The following is a 15,435-nucleotide window of genomic DNA, read 5'->3' as shown; positions in this document are numbered from 1 at the left end:
GCTATACTAGTGGTGACGACGATTAATATGTGTACCTACCCATATCCAAAGTGATTTCAGTTGATGTGATTTTCCAGGAAATCGAAGTTGCTTCAATCCCTAGTAAAACAGATACATCAGGCGTAACCAGAGACGACTAACAGACGACTAACATGTCTAATAGACAGCCGTTAAATTCTAACAGACTGCTTTTCACTACAGTGTGGTATATGGCTTCAGTGATGATGTTTGTAAACAAAAGTTTAAAAGCTGAGCCTAGGCGACAAATGTGAGGAACAATTATTTTGCAATTTACAATTTTGAAGAAATCACCATGAATTGTGGTATGATATTGTGACATGATATCATCATGCAAAAAGAATTAGTCTGCGTAGACAGGCAATATTTTGTCGGGATTAATGAAAACAGACAATGATGAATAAGGTGATGCTCAATTTTTGAAACTTGCGAACGCATGTTACTGATTGCATTGCGTAATACAGGGAAAAAATTCCTGGGTTTGTTCGCTGTGAACGTACTTAATGCTTTACTTTTTGTTACAAGAGTATATAAAAAAGTTTTGGTATCATGAAATTGACCTGTTTCTGAGTTTCAAAAAATTTTTCACTCAATTCCATTTTTGTAGCAAATTATTATGCGAGAAAATCCAGTTTTCTACACTAAAGAAAAACTTTAAAATTTTCAACCAAAAACCGCGTGCTGTTGTCAGGCAATCATTTTCAATATTTACAGCTCTTTGCTTCCATCAATATTTGATTACCTAGCTTCCTTCAGCTGGAACTCAGCTTTTTGTGCCAGAAGGTTGGTTTTAATTGAAATGAGATTTAGGAAAAACTGAACGAATTTCACTCAAGGGAATGAGCTCGCAGCAATTCGTGCTACCCGTTGAGGTAGTTATTTTTGACTAGTAGTCAACAAACTTACTGTTGCGGCCACTCTAGAACCTCATCGAAAACCGATTTTCGCAATCAGATTTGCGATATTAAAACCAGCCTGGTTCATTACTTTGATTCAATTGACTAACATTCCTATCGAAACTATCAGTCGATCGGTCGCATAAAGGACTGTAACTATGACTGATTTACTTTAAGAATATCCTTATTCTACCTTATTTGTCCAAAATGGACCAAATATGTTACCTTATTAAAAATTTAGGAACAAAATGTACCTTAATAATCATAAACAGAACAAATTTTGTACCTGAGTAGTTCAACTCCTACCATATATGGAACTTAAACGGACCACATGAAGCGAAGTCAAGGCTGCACAAGCAGTCAAAGGATTTGGCTACTGTTTCATGATGCACAAAAAAACTTGGAGTACGATGCAGAGGAACTGTTGTCAGCCTCGTTTGCATCGTTTTGTCTAAGATGGCTTCTAACAGTATTTCATGGTAATGCAATTTGATAACTGGTCATCAGTAGTTGATTTAAATTGCCGTTGCAGTGTTGTCAAGCGCTGACATGCAACATAAGTTCGAATTTTTGAATCATGTGCTTTTATCAAGAAATCTTGATATGCGTAAGAAAACTGCGATAAAGTTTAACGCGCCAACAATTCGTGTTCACGGAACTGCCTTAAAATAAACTTGATTTCCAGACGTACAATTTTTGCTCTTGCCTGTGAGAGACACTATTAAGCATTTGAGCGCACATCGAGTTTGTTACCATAGAAACCGCGGAACTTCAAGTTCATCAAGCTTTCTAGAATGCTGACTGAAGGTACTGGCTTCTTGCAACTCAGACCGATGATTTTTGCTTCGTGCAAACATATTTCAAAGATCTTAACGAGGGTTTTGAATATCGTTTCTCTCGTAATCTAAAAAGTGTATGATTTTTGCTTCGTGCAAACATGCTTCAAAGATCTTAACGAGGGTTTTGAATATCGTTTCTCTCGTAATCTAAAAAGTGTGCTTTTTGGTATGATTGCCAATTCATCGCATTAACTTCTTCATCAAAGTAAGTTGAACTCACTGATCCGCTAATCGACACATGCAATTAAGACGATGATTAAACGTTTGTTTGTTTCTGGCATCTTCACAATGATCATTTCTGCACAATCATCACAGCCAATAAAAATTGTTAAATGCTACCTTTCGAAAATTTCTCCTCGTCAAAGTCGCTTAATGATTTGTAATTAGTTAAAATACCTTAAAATAGCCCAAAAGTTTGCACAAGTTGTTCACATCGACTCAATGCCAAACAATTTATGATGTTGAGGATATGATGAAATATGAATGAGTTGATTATTTCATATTGTCATCTCCTCTCAATCTCAATGTCTATCCATTTTTTTCAAAACAAACTATGAAACATCAAAACAGCATCAGATTTTAAAAAACTAAACCTAATGATTTGCGTTTCACCAGAAAAGATATGGAATCTGTCTTTATTGACAATAATACAAAACTCAGAAAGGGCAACTTTAGAAAATACGTTCACTCTTTTTGAAAAAAAAACAAATTCAAAGTCAGGAAAGCAATTAGCTATTATCAGAAATCATTCAATGGCTTGATTTATACATTCAAACAAAACATACGGGACCTGTCATTATTTAGAATCTAATACGACTACAAAAAGAACAAATACAGATAAAAAATAAAAAGGATTTCAATTTTACGAAGAACTGGCGTCGAAACCCATAAGATCAAAATCTAATCACTAAAATTATTGAAAATAATCAATTGCGCCTCAATTTGACGTCAATAATTGATATGCAGCGTTTCATTAAAGTGTCATTGAAACTACATTATAATTCACTTGAAAAAGATTGCGAGCGCTCTCTCGCTCTATTGAGACTATGCTGAAAGGTTGCTGAAATAATATTGAAAGTGGCAAATCTCAAAATAATAATGATTTGTCTCAGATTTGCCACTTTCAATTTCATTTTTGCAGCCTTTAGCATAGTCTCAATAAAAAAGAGAGATAAAAGAGAGAGAGAGAGAGAGAGAGAGAGAGAGAGCATTTTTGTGAAAAGACTACTTATTAACACTGAATACAGACAGAATTCAAAATTTCACAAACAATTTTGAGCAAATGGCATGAAGCCAAAAAACGGCATGAAGCCAAATTTGTTATGTACATTCATTGACTTCCCCTTGCACAAAAATTTGGCTTGTAAATAAATGATGTTTGAAATGAAATCATTCTGGTCTGTACCTAGCAAAAGAAAAAAAACAAAAGCCAAAAAAATGTTTTAACAAAATGTATACAACACGCCCTACAATCTGAATAATTTTTGAACTACTGTTTTCCGCAACTGGACCAAAACCGTTCGTACTCTTGTCGCTTCTCTTTTAAAATCAACAAATGTCAGAAATGTTACCGGAATAGCTAATTTGATAAAAAAAAGAATCATTTTATCAAAAATAAATAATAAAGTTTGGGTACTAATTGAACCTTAAAAAAACTATCTTGTAATTGGGACGAAGAAATGCAAAAAATTTTAAAAACATAGACCCGAAATACAAACCGAATCCTTGTTCATTGCACAACTCAATAATGAGACCTTGGCCTTGCTCTCACAGCGCGGCTGTTAAAAGGGCAATTGTTCTAAAATAACTTAAGAACAGGAGGTTTTTAGGTCTGCGAAACTAGTCGATGAGCAAAGTGGGCCAAATATTTGATGTTTTTTATTAGGACAAAAACGCCGAATTTTCTTAAATTTAGCTGAAAATTTTGCCAAAACATTTGTTTCAAACAATTCACCAGCTCTCTTTAAACTTAAAACCAGTTGGACTATCGATGACTATTTTTTCATATTTTAGCAAAAATTGATTAAATTTCAAACAAAATTACGGAAAATGTGAACAAAACAAAGGAAGTTAGGCGAACGTTAAGATATCTTTCAACCTCCGTAACTCCTTGAAAAGAGCGAATTTCAAAAGTAATTTTATTTTGAATTTCTACGCTTGACAAACTTTCTAATGATACAACTCACAATCCTGTAGGATTAAACTGAACAAAAAAATCAACTGCGTATATAGTGCTCCCCCACTAAAGTTGGTCGAAACAATTACCACCAGAATTTAGCAATTAGCAGAAACACTATAAACTGATGGCGTTATCTTTGTTAAGTTAATTTCTTTGAGACTGACAATTTATGTTTATGCTCATGGAGAGGTCGGGTTTTTAAAAAAGAGTTCAAAAGAATATTCAGTTAATCAATATGATCTAGATTTAAAATGAACTATCGCCAAGATATTGTACTTTAATTATTCAACTAACTTTACTCACAAGCTTAATAATTTTTAAAAGGTAATGCTGCCAACAAAAATTTATAGCTTTCAAGATCTATTAAGTTGATATAGATGATAACAAGAATTCTTTAGGCAACAGCCGTAAACCATAGAGAAGAATTGCCAAGGACTTTTCGTCTGCGCGCATGATCGAACTTGTCTGCTTAAAATCAGCTAAAAAGTAATGTAGGGTATACTGGTTTACTACTACTACGAAGAGTATAAATTATCAAATCACAATTAAGCATAAACTAATCGAGCACAATAGTTGTTCCGACCCCACTTGTGGGGGGGGGGAGTTTTATACTCAAATGGTTTTTTTGTTCAGTCAATTTTGGCCGATCGATATATTCATCGCAGAGAAATGTGAGTGGTATCATTGAAAAGCTGGTCTAGCGTAGAAATCAAAATTAAAAAGATTTTTTCGATTTTCGTTTTTTTTCGAGGAGTTATCGAGGATTGAAGTTTTGTGTGAACACGGGATATTTGTTCACTTTTAGTGTGATTTTTCTTCAAATTATGATATTTTCTATAAAAAATAGTATTTCAAACTTAAATTTCTTGCCAAAAATTGAACCAAATTTTTTGTTCCTAATAGATTAAAGACGATAAAAAAGACTAGTTCTGGTCTCATAGGGAGTTTCAATAAAAAGAAAATTCGAAATCTATTTGATAGCTCTTTTTTGACAAAACTTTTCTACTTTTTTTGCTTTTTAAGTCACCTAGAGACAAGTCACTCTTGATATCGAGGTTCCGTTAATGACAAACTTCTTTTACAAACAAATGGAGCCCAATGAACAAAAAAATCGTTTTCAAGGAACTGCTAATGTTTTTTTAAATTCGACTCTGAGTTTTCGTAATCTTAAATGAAATTTGGGAATTTTGTTTTGAGATTTTAATAATTTTTTGGAGTCTTATGGCAAAGACTCATTGACTAACAGTGCATTATGTTTCGATATGAGATTTCAGTGAGCATATCTAGTGCCTTGAGTAGACAGCTAATTGCTGTTAAGACTTTAAAAATAATTTTTAGAAATCTTTTTTGAACATTAACCAATCATAAACTTATTATCCTGAACTGTAAGTCAGTTTCTGTGATGACAGCACCCTCCTCCGTCCTACCGTAACCGAAATCGATCTGGCTAGTAAATTTATTGTCTAATTTTTAGTTATATGACTTCAATGACACAAGACTTCAAAAAATTTTTAAGATTTTTTGGATATTTCCATATTATTCGTTACTTTTGAAATCATATCACGTTATCCTAAAAAGACATCTCCTATTGGCTTAAAAAACGTTCAGTGGATCACAGATAAACTTTTCAGAGAAAAGCTTTTGGTTTAAATGGCTTCGACCTTTTCTTCTCGCATTTTTTTACTGAATTTTTGGTTTTTGCCTGTTTTTGTTGTTTTTGTTTTAATAGTCATAAGACTTGTTGTGATGTCATATTGATCAACTATGCATGACAAACATCCCTGTACCCTATACTCTCATTGGGGAATATTTGAGGGTATTTATTGACTTCCGTCTAAATCTATTGAATTTAATGGCTGTTAAGAATTTAAAGATAATTTTTTGAAAATTTTCTTGAAACTTGACCAATCTTAAAGTTTTCGTGTACCGTTAGTCAGTCTCAGTTTTGACAGAACCCATTTGTGTTTTATTGCAACTAAAATATTCTCGATAGCGCTTTAATCTTCTAACTTTTGGTTAAATGAATTAAGTGACAAAAGAGTTCAAATTTTTTTTTTAATTTTTGATATTTTTGTCTTATTGGTTACTTTTGAACTCTTATCATATTATCCAAATATTATACACATTATCCAAACATTATTTTAATCCCATTGGCTTAAAGAAGACATTCAGTGTATCACAGCTAAAGTTTACAGAGAAAAGCTAATGGTTTGAATGGCTTCGAAATTTTCTTCTCGCAGTTTTCTACTGAATTTTGGTTTTCGCCGGTTTTTGTTGTTTTCATAGTCTTATGATTTATTGTGATGTCCTTTTCTTTATCTACGCATGAAAAAAATTCTCGTCATTGTGCTAATTCTGAGCGTAGTCATTGAACACCGTTGAAAGCTTTTTCTTTTTTTTGAACATTAACCAATCCTAAACTTTTTTTTCGTAAAATGTTAATCAGCCTTTGTACTTTCAATATTCTTTTTTTTTCTAGTCCAGCCAAAATTAATCCGGTTAGCAGATTCATTTTCAACCTATTTGTTTTAAAACTTCAATGCCACTAGTTTTCATATATTTTTCAATTTCTCGGGTACTTTTTCTTATATTTGGATCCGTTTGAAATCTTGTCACATTATCCTATTACTGATAGTTCCCATTGGTCTAAGGAAGACGTTCAATGGATCTTAGATAAAGTTTTCAGATAAGAGCTTATGATTAAATTTTCTTCGACACTTTCTTCTGGCACTTTTCTACTGAAATTTTGGTTTTTGCCTGTCCTTGTTGTTTTCATCGTCAATAACTTGTTCTAAGGTCTTCTTGATAAAATATAATAAAACAAACAATTTTGTTGTCCCATTGAGGGTTAATTTCTTGTATTTAGTGGATTCCGTTGAAAGCTTATGAATTTAATGGCGTTTATACTACGAGTTTTCTCAAAAATTTCGTGGCTCTTATGTATTTGTTTATATATGATTTTTTGAAATTATTATGATAACCAAGAAGAGTCCCATTTCTGTTAAATAATTAGTTGAACACAGAAAAGTTTTTGGTAAAGAGTTAATTTTTTATTGCCTTCGACACTTTTCTCGCTCAATTTTTTTCTTGAAATCGCTGTTTTTGCGTGTTTTTGTTTTTCAGGTAGCCGTAAACTCCTGACAAGTCTCTTAAGCTTGTAATTGAAAATTGAATTAATGATGATACCCGAAGCAGTCTGTTCGTAGCTTTTAGTCATTTATTTTATGATATATATTTTTAAATATTTTTCAAACTTTTCAGTTTTTTGTTGTTCTTTTCGTCAAATTGTAACTTATTTTCATCAATGAGAGGTCACATCCAATTTCTTGTGTTTCAAAAAATAACATATCTACTGATATTATTTGTCACCGACGCTTTGTTTGTTGGACAATATGCGTTTTTATAAACGTTTTTTGAGTGCTCATTTTTTGCGTTTCTTTTTCTCTTCTTTCAGAACAATCGCGTAGTGACAGATCCCAATGGTTTTCAAATGTGGCCCAAATCCTATTATTTACTCTCTCAGTATAATTCCTTTAAATGAATTATTAGAAATAAGAATTCAATTAAGAATGCGTAATATTCAGATAATAGCTAATGATTTTAATTGTAGCAATAATTTGTTTTCGCAAATAGTTTGTAAATTTCTTTAATTCGTTTCTCTGGCTTAGTCTACTCAAAAACAGTTCCTTTTGGTTTTGTAATAGTTTTTTAGTAATTTATCGAAGATTATCTATCAAAAAGCTAATGACTTTTAAGACTTTTGAAATTTCTTGGTTTAAAAAATGTTGATTAATTTTTGAATTTCGCCTCATTGATGGTTGTTTTTGTTGACTTGCTACATAGTCTCAATAAGAAAACTTTCCATCCACATTTAGGAGAAAATAAGTTGGAGTAGTTAAGTTTTATCTGACCGCATTTTGACATTGTTACTATGTGCTTTTAAATTTAGATTTTCAGTTTTTGCCGTGAAATTTTTGTTTTTGCTAGTTTTTTTGTTTGTTTTTTTTGTCTCGTAGTCTTTTAAGGTCAGATCTCATTGGTGCTGTAATAAGGCATGGCATTATGTAATTCAATTAGTAAATAGGGTGTGTAATGATTGTTTTAAACTCAAACATCTATTTTTGTTATCTCTTCATTTGGTTGACAATTAAGTCAAAAATGTAGATGAGCTCGGGTCGGAACATCATGTGCGAACGCACATTAACGAGCCGCCTTGTTTTATCTACTTTCATTCAATTTATATTTCTTACAAAATGATTCAAATTATTAATTGATTATCTTTTCGGGAATTGTACTTTTAAAATGGTTGAATAAAGACATGTCTCAGAAAGCTGAAAAATTTTCTCAGCTGCATAGTTGATTTTTTTTCACTTAATCATGCTTTACGCAAACTTTAGTGTGGTTATGAAAGCTTCACAAACCACAACAAAAAAACTATATTACCATGAACTTGATTGAAAAGTGGTTTAAGCGTGTTTAAAAAGGTTCGTATACAAACGACCACAACTTACTTTTCTATCAGTAACTCAAACTATGAGTGAATAATTGCAGTACGTGTATCTTCAACTAGCACTAATTTTCGCTAGCAGAACTCAATTCCGGAAATCGCCAATGCACACTTCTTACCATTTCTTTCATACTTCTTGCTTCGAATCTTCACTTTAGACTACAAACGTGATTAATTTTACTTATTACTAATTGACGTCATGCGGAATTGACCTTTCTTTTCAATGGAAAAATACAACTCAAATGGTGTTCGAACAATATACCAATTCCAAAAATTGCCTATTGGTCTGAGAAGCAAGCTATTTTCAATTTAGTAAAATTTTCAATTAGTAAACGAATTTAGTAAAATCAACTTTCCTAATTTTTGCAAATATAACCGAAAAAATAATATAACAGAAAAAATTGCATACATCACAAAAAAATGATTTTCCTCTATTTTTGGTTCGTTACTCTTTACCTTTGGTCTTCATCTCAGTCGTATTAATTGCGGTGTTCCACTTTCAGTTCATTATTAATAGAAGTTATGGCGGTGGTGAGATTGGACGCCAGAGAACCAAGTTTATCAGCTTGTTTTATTGAAGCCAGTTTTGGTTGTGTTTAGAAAAATCAGCCTTAATAGTTACGTTATGCACTGTACGTCTAATGTTCTGAATATAACCTGGCGAAAACAAGTATGTCCAAAACAGAAATTGGCACACATGAGCGCGCAAAAGTCCGGTGAACGCACATAATTCCGAATGTGAACGCACTAAATTCTGGCGAAAGCACGAAAGTCTGAAAATGCGCGCACCAAAGTCTGAACATGAACGCATGAAAAAATTTTGCGCATTCAGCTGATGTAAATTTATAACATATGACATGAAAAAATTCAAAAATTTAAAGCCATCTTTGAACAACGTGAAGCACATGAACATCTTTACATCAAAAGGCAAATAAAATTTTTAAATTAAGGTTAGCAAAATTGACGGTTTTTAATCAACCCTTATTGAGAATTAAGTAAACTTCAAAAGGGCAAAGACTTTTTTAAAAAATCTCATTCAAGCTTTGCGAAACCAACGTTTACATATAACATCACATCAACATATAAAAAACAAAAAAAAAACGACCGAGAAGGAATAAGCTAGAGGTCAAATGAGAAAGCGAATCTACGAGAGAGAGAGAGAGAGAGAGAGAGAGAGAGAGAGAGAGAGTCATTAACGAGACACTTAGCGAGAGAGCAAGAGACCGATTGAGTGCGAGAGCGAGCGAAAGAACGCAGGAGCTTGCAAAAGGATGTCTGAGCGAGTGGAGATTTTTTCAAAGTTTGAACAAAAAGAAAAGATACGAAAATCAAAAAACCTAAATTATGCTCCCAGACAACCCAGACTGATATTTTTATCTTGCTGCACGCTCCATTTACAGTATGGAATTCCATACCCTGTTTGGTTCATTTTGAGTTACTCCATGATATTATAGAGGAATTAGATTTTCTTGGAAATGCAATAGCAATTTTTTCTTGAAAAACTCAAAGAGCTGCATTTTTTTGCTAAATAAACTGAAATAAAATTGTTGTCTTTGTAGAGTTCACTTACACTGGAAAAAACTTCCGTACCAGGTTTGCTTTATTTGCAACAGCTACTTGACCCAATTGATTTAATCCTCATAAAATTTAATAATTTTATTTTTAGCGCCATGTTCAATAAGCGCGGAGATATTACTTTTTTCCTAGAAAAACTGTACCGAAGATTTTTTCACATTCAAATCACACATACACTGAAAAATGTCTGGTGCCGATGATAATTCAATATTTTTCGATAAAGATATGGCGGAAAACGCATAATCTTGATATCAAAGACTAATTTTTCTGCAGACAATTTACACTCAAATTTCCTTACATTGGGCATCATCCCTACAACGTTTGGTTTGTTTTGAAAAACTTCATGAACCAATTGAATAACTCAATTTGAATTTCAAAACAATATATAAGCCAACCTTTCGAAAAAATAGAGAAAAAATTTTTTTTCCGACAAGCGATAATATTTTGTGTCTCGGACTCAAGTTACAAGGGGGATATTCTATTTTTACTTTAGTTAAATTTGAACAAGCATTGGCCTGATGAAAGTTTGTTGTCTTTCAAACACTAAACAAGCCAAAACGCCTAAATCTCTTCTGGAATATTAACTTTTACTCTAGACAGGCTATACTAAAACCTTTTCGTTTCAGACGCAAATTACAATGAATATACTTCGTATCACGATTAAATGGGTTAGAAAATGTCCCTGACCTGATGAAGATTCACTATTTTTCAAAAAGTAAATAAGCAAAAAGGTTTAAATTTGCTGGAGTTTTTCCAGACTAGCTAAATCAAGCTGTATCAAACACAGTTTGCACTGGTGATACTCCAGGTTCTGTTCATTTCAATTCTAACAACTCCCTGACTTGATGAAAAATCACTACTTTTCACAAAGTAAAGCTGCAAAAACTTCAAAATTTTTTGATTGTTGCCTAGACAAGATTTATCAAAAACTATTTTTGTTGCAAATTCAACATATATGTGGGATATTGCCTAGAAAACTGGATTCGGAAGGAACAACTTCCTCACCAATGAAAATTCAAAACCTTTAAATTAAGCTTTGCAAAATTGTGTCTCAATTTTTAACTTTCTTCGCCAGGTTATATTGAAAATTCTTTTGTTTTATTCTCAGTTTCAACTGGCCACACTCCATGCCAATTTTAGGTGCATTTGAATGAAAAAAAATGACTCAAATTGTTTTAGACTCAGTTTCAACTGGCCACACTCCATGCCAATTTTAGGTGCATTTGAATGAAAAGAAAATGACTCGATTAATATAAACAGTTTTAATTTCAAAATAGGGCACAAGCTTAATGTCCCGAAAAACTTATAGACGACTAATTTTTTTCCTAGACAAGCTACATTTAAAATTGTTTCAGACTCCACTTACAACAGTCAACTTCCAAACAAAATTTGATTTTCTTCAAAAGTCTTTCAACTGATGAAAATCTACTGATGAAGATCCTGGTCCACCTACAATGTTTTCAATTTTTTTTCAGACTCTACTTATAAGAGGCGAAAAAGTCTTTATCTTTCAACTTTATATCGGAAATGCAATAATAATAATAATAATAATAATAATAATAATAATAATAATAATAATAATAATATTGAATTCAACCAAACATGGTTACAACCAGCTTGGTAGTCCCCAGATTAGGGGAGAAATCAAGTTTCAATAATTAAATTTTCTCGAAAACTTTCCATCCTGAAGGGTAACTTTTATATTTGAATCTTTTCAATGCCTCCCCTTCCAAAAAGTTCTTCACTTCTCTTCGAAACTGACATGGATTTTTGTGTGGTGAATAGTTAGCGAAACTGCTAAGTTGAGACAAAGAATTATTGAATCGGGCTACTCTATTAAAGTAATTATTTTCAGAACGTTTCCGAAATGTTTTTCTCGCTTCAATAAAAATCTTTTCGCTTGATCTGGTCTTTGGACAACCGAAAGTTATTGACCAGTGGTCTGACGCATTCATCGAAGTTAAGCCCAATAAAATCTTGTTAAGCAGAATTAGGTCATTAAGAACTAGAAAATAACTGACTGGCAATAGGCGATTTCGAATTAGGCTCTCAACGTATTCTTTGTCACCCAGAACAGAACGGCAAGTTATCCATTTTAAACATGATCTCTGCAGTCTTTCCAAGCGTTGAAGATACTGTGGTCCTGGGTTCCAGACATTTGACGCATAAAAGACCGCAGAGAATATATTTGTTTTCACCAACGTGCATTTGACAGTTTCTTTTGTGGTGCGGGGTATAACTCTTCTTAAATGATTCAGTTTTTGAAAACCTTTCTTCACCGCCATTTCGAGGTGACAATTCCAAGTCATGCTGGCCGTAAAAATTAATCCGAGATCTTTAATTTGTTCTTCATTTTTGATGGCAATTCCTTTTGCAAATAACTCTGCAGACGAATTATATGTATTTTTGTATGAGAACTCGAGAATGCTGAATTTGTCAAAATTGAAATTTAGTTTGTTTGAACCAGACCATTCGATAGCTCTATTTATATCAAACTGAAGTTCTTCACGTTCTGAAATCTGTCCTATTATTTTCGTATCATCGGCATAAAGGAATGTTTTATTATTAAGTTGATCAGGTAGGTCATTTATGTACACGGAGAACAAAAACACAGCAAATATTGATCCCTGGGGACCCCCGCTTGAGATTTTTGAGAAAGTCGAGTAACTGTCTGCAATTTTTACTCTCTGCTGCCGATCAACCAGATAAGAAGCAAAAAATTTCAAAAACTTTTCATCAAACCCAAAACGAGCGAGCTTTTGAAGCACAATGTTAAAATTAATCGTATCAAAAGTTTTAGCAATGTCCAAGTAAACTGTTATCGGGGATGAATTTTCGTCTAAAGCTTGATATAAGTTATCACAATATAGTAACAATTGGGTAACTGTTGAATGTTTTTGCCGAAAACCATGTTGAGCAGTGCAAAGCTTCCTTTCGAATGTCTTCTTAATTTGTTTGTACACTATTCTTTCAAAAACTATAGAAATTGCACAGAGCATTGCAATCGGTCTGTAGTTTTTAATTTCCAATTTGCTACCATTTTTGTGATGAGGACGCACGTGTGTGTTTTTCCAGACTTTGGGAAATTGGTAAGCGTTAATAATGCAGCTAAATATATACAAGATACTATTTATAACGTACGGCGCAGAAGCTTTAAGGAGTGATGGTGTTATTTGATCATAAGAGTTGGCACCACATTTAGTTTGTGATATTTCATCTAGCACATCTTTTGCGTTGAATGTGATATCGTCTAGAAAGATCTCTGGTTGAGCTGTTTCAGGCACAACAATGTCAGAATTATCTTCGATAAATACCGAAGAAAAATGCTCGTTGAAACTTTCCGCAATTTCCTGATAACCCATTATATCTTGGTCTCTGTATTTCATTTTCTCGGGGAAAGTTTGTTCTTGGTTTAGTCTTCGCAAAAATTTGTATGCATCATTGTTTGTTGAAATACAGAAACCCTCAATAAAATATTGTTTGTCCTTAAGCAAGGATAAATGTAACTCCATCTCTAAATTTCTAATTTCCTCTGCTCTTTTGTTTGTTTTCCTTAGCGTCTTCAGCTTGTTTTCTATGTGTACACTATGGGAAGACATATACGATGGTGCGTCAAGCCGGCGTTTTGTTATACGAGGTATTGATTTTTCACAAGCTTTGTAGAAACTCTGATAAAAGCAATGTAGCAAGTCATTGGGACATCTGTTTGACATAGTGGGGATTTCGAAATGAGAGATGAATAAGTGCCAATCAGCCTTATTGATGTTGAGTTTCTGGAAGAGAAGCTTTTGTTATTTTCTTGTGAGTCTGACAGAAATTTCTGCTATGAACAATTTGTGATCTGAGAAGGAATCAGCCTCAACCACGAGATTACATTGCTCCAGATTATTGCATAAAAAGATGTCGGGACAACAGCTGGAGTTGAGGATTGAGCAAAGGTTCAGAGCATCTATTTCTTTCATGAAAGCTTTTTCATATTCATTACTACTAGAAAGTGTATTCCAGTCAGCATGTGAAAAATTAATATCACCATTCATAATTATCAGTTTTTTCTGAGTACTGGAGTCAAAAAGCGACTCCAATTTAAATATTTCTATACTTATTGAACTTCGTAAATCTGTATCAGAAACCCGGTATTTGCTGTTTTGTGGAGGGTTATACAAGGTGATGATTATTAATACAATGTCGTTCAGAAAATAAACAGAACATGACAAAAAATCGAAGTTTGTTTCAATTTCTGCTGCTTTATTGAAACAAAGATTTGTTTTGTGAGCTATAAGAGTACCACCGTGAGTTCCAACTTTTCTATCTTTTCTGGACTGCACGAAATATTGCCGATTTAGGAAAATTTCTGAATTTCTTACTTCATCTGTAAGCCATGTTTCAGTTAAGCAAAGTATGTCAATATCATGTTCCCTTAGTAAAATATCGAGATTCAATCTGCGATCAATTCTTAAAATTGACCGGCAGTTCAATAAACCTATATTCAGTACTTGTTTTTCCTCTAGTCATGATCGTGAATTTGTTTGATGGCCTATCTTCTGACATGTCTCTTCTACTGAGAGAGTTATGTCTACGAGCTGGTTTTCGACGAACAACGCTCCTGATCTAATTTCGATTTCTGATCTGTTAATGTTCAGTTTTTGAGCAAGTTTAAAACGATAGTCAAGTAGCTTCTTTTCTTTCTCCCAATCATCTTTGGATAAGAAAGCTTTCACAAAAATGTTTTGAGCCTTCAATTTTCGATTCGACATCAGGAGCAGTCGATAGTTCCAAGGATTAGTCAACTTAACTACAATTGGACGTGTTCTTTGTGCTGCTTCATCAAACTTCCCCAGCCGGAAAACATCTTCAACCATGATTTTGTCAATTCCACAAGACTGTGCAATCTCTTCTACTTTTTTCTTGTCGTAGCTGATCAGCTCTACAAAAGAAGTTGTTCCCGTACCATCTTTGGATTTCTCAGCTACTCCAAAAAGAATCAATTTGTTTAGGTTTTCACTTTTTTGAATTTGATTTTTGTCACTTGGTGTTTTTGAAGAGAGCTGTTTATCTGTTTCGGAAATTTTTGAATTCATATTTGTGTGAACATTTCTTATGCAATCACGAATTTCAGTTTTGAATGATTCTATTTCCGATTTCAAGTTGCCTTTGATATCCTCAATTTTTTGAGATAGTTCGTCTTTAATGTTTGACTGATCTTGGGGAATCACGACTTGATTTCGACAATGTACACATGCCCAAAAACATCCATTAATGTTCCCCAGTATCCTAAAATTTGCAGACTCTAAATACATTGGGGATACCCCATACAAAGTTTGGATGAAATTGAACGACTCCTTGACGCGATAAAACTCCACTTTTTTGAAGTTAGTTTTTTGCAAAAATTCGTCTCAAGTTCGAAATTTTTTCTAGACCATT

The 15,435-nt window shown here is 33.1% G+C and overlaps 2 protein-coding genes across 5 annotated transcripts in view; one reads left to right on the top strand and one right to left on the bottom strand.

Moving 5' to 3' along the window:
• Nucleotides 1–15,435, bottom strand: part of LOC142347951 (von Willebrand factor A domain-containing protein 3A-like) — a 708,547-nt gene that overhangs the window by 497,870 nt on the left and 195,242 nt on the right. The window lies entirely within an intron of this gene.
• The window catches only part of LOC142348352 (UDP-GalNAc:beta-1,3-N-acetylgalactosaminyltransferase 1-like), a 13,346-nt gene continuing 6,264 nt past the window's right edge, over nucleotides 8,354–15,435 (top strand). Inside the window, exon 1 of one of the 4 annotated variants that reach the window (XM_075399668.1) lies at nucleotides 8,354–8,723. In XM_075399668.1, coding sequence (XP_075255783.1) covers nucleotides 8,663–8,723 — 61 coding nt within the window. In that variant the 5' untranslated portion in view covers nucleotides 8,354–8,662. Of the gene's footprint in view, nucleotides 9,110–15,435 lie in introns of all 4 variants that reach the window. The other 3 variants (XM_075399665.1, XM_075399666.1, XM_075399667.1) reach the window with 3 other exon arrangements.

Source organism: Convolutriloba macropyga, chromosome 10 (genome assembly GCF_964194025.1).
Source record: "Convolutriloba macropyga chromosome 10, txConMacr16.3, whole genome shotgun sequence".
Classification (NCBI taxonomy): Eukaryota; Metazoa; Xenacoelomorpha; order Acoela; family Convolutidae; genus Convolutriloba; species Convolutriloba macropyga.
The sequence above is the reverse complement of the archived record's forward strand: the minus strand, read 5'-3'. Positions and strand labels throughout refer to the sequence as shown.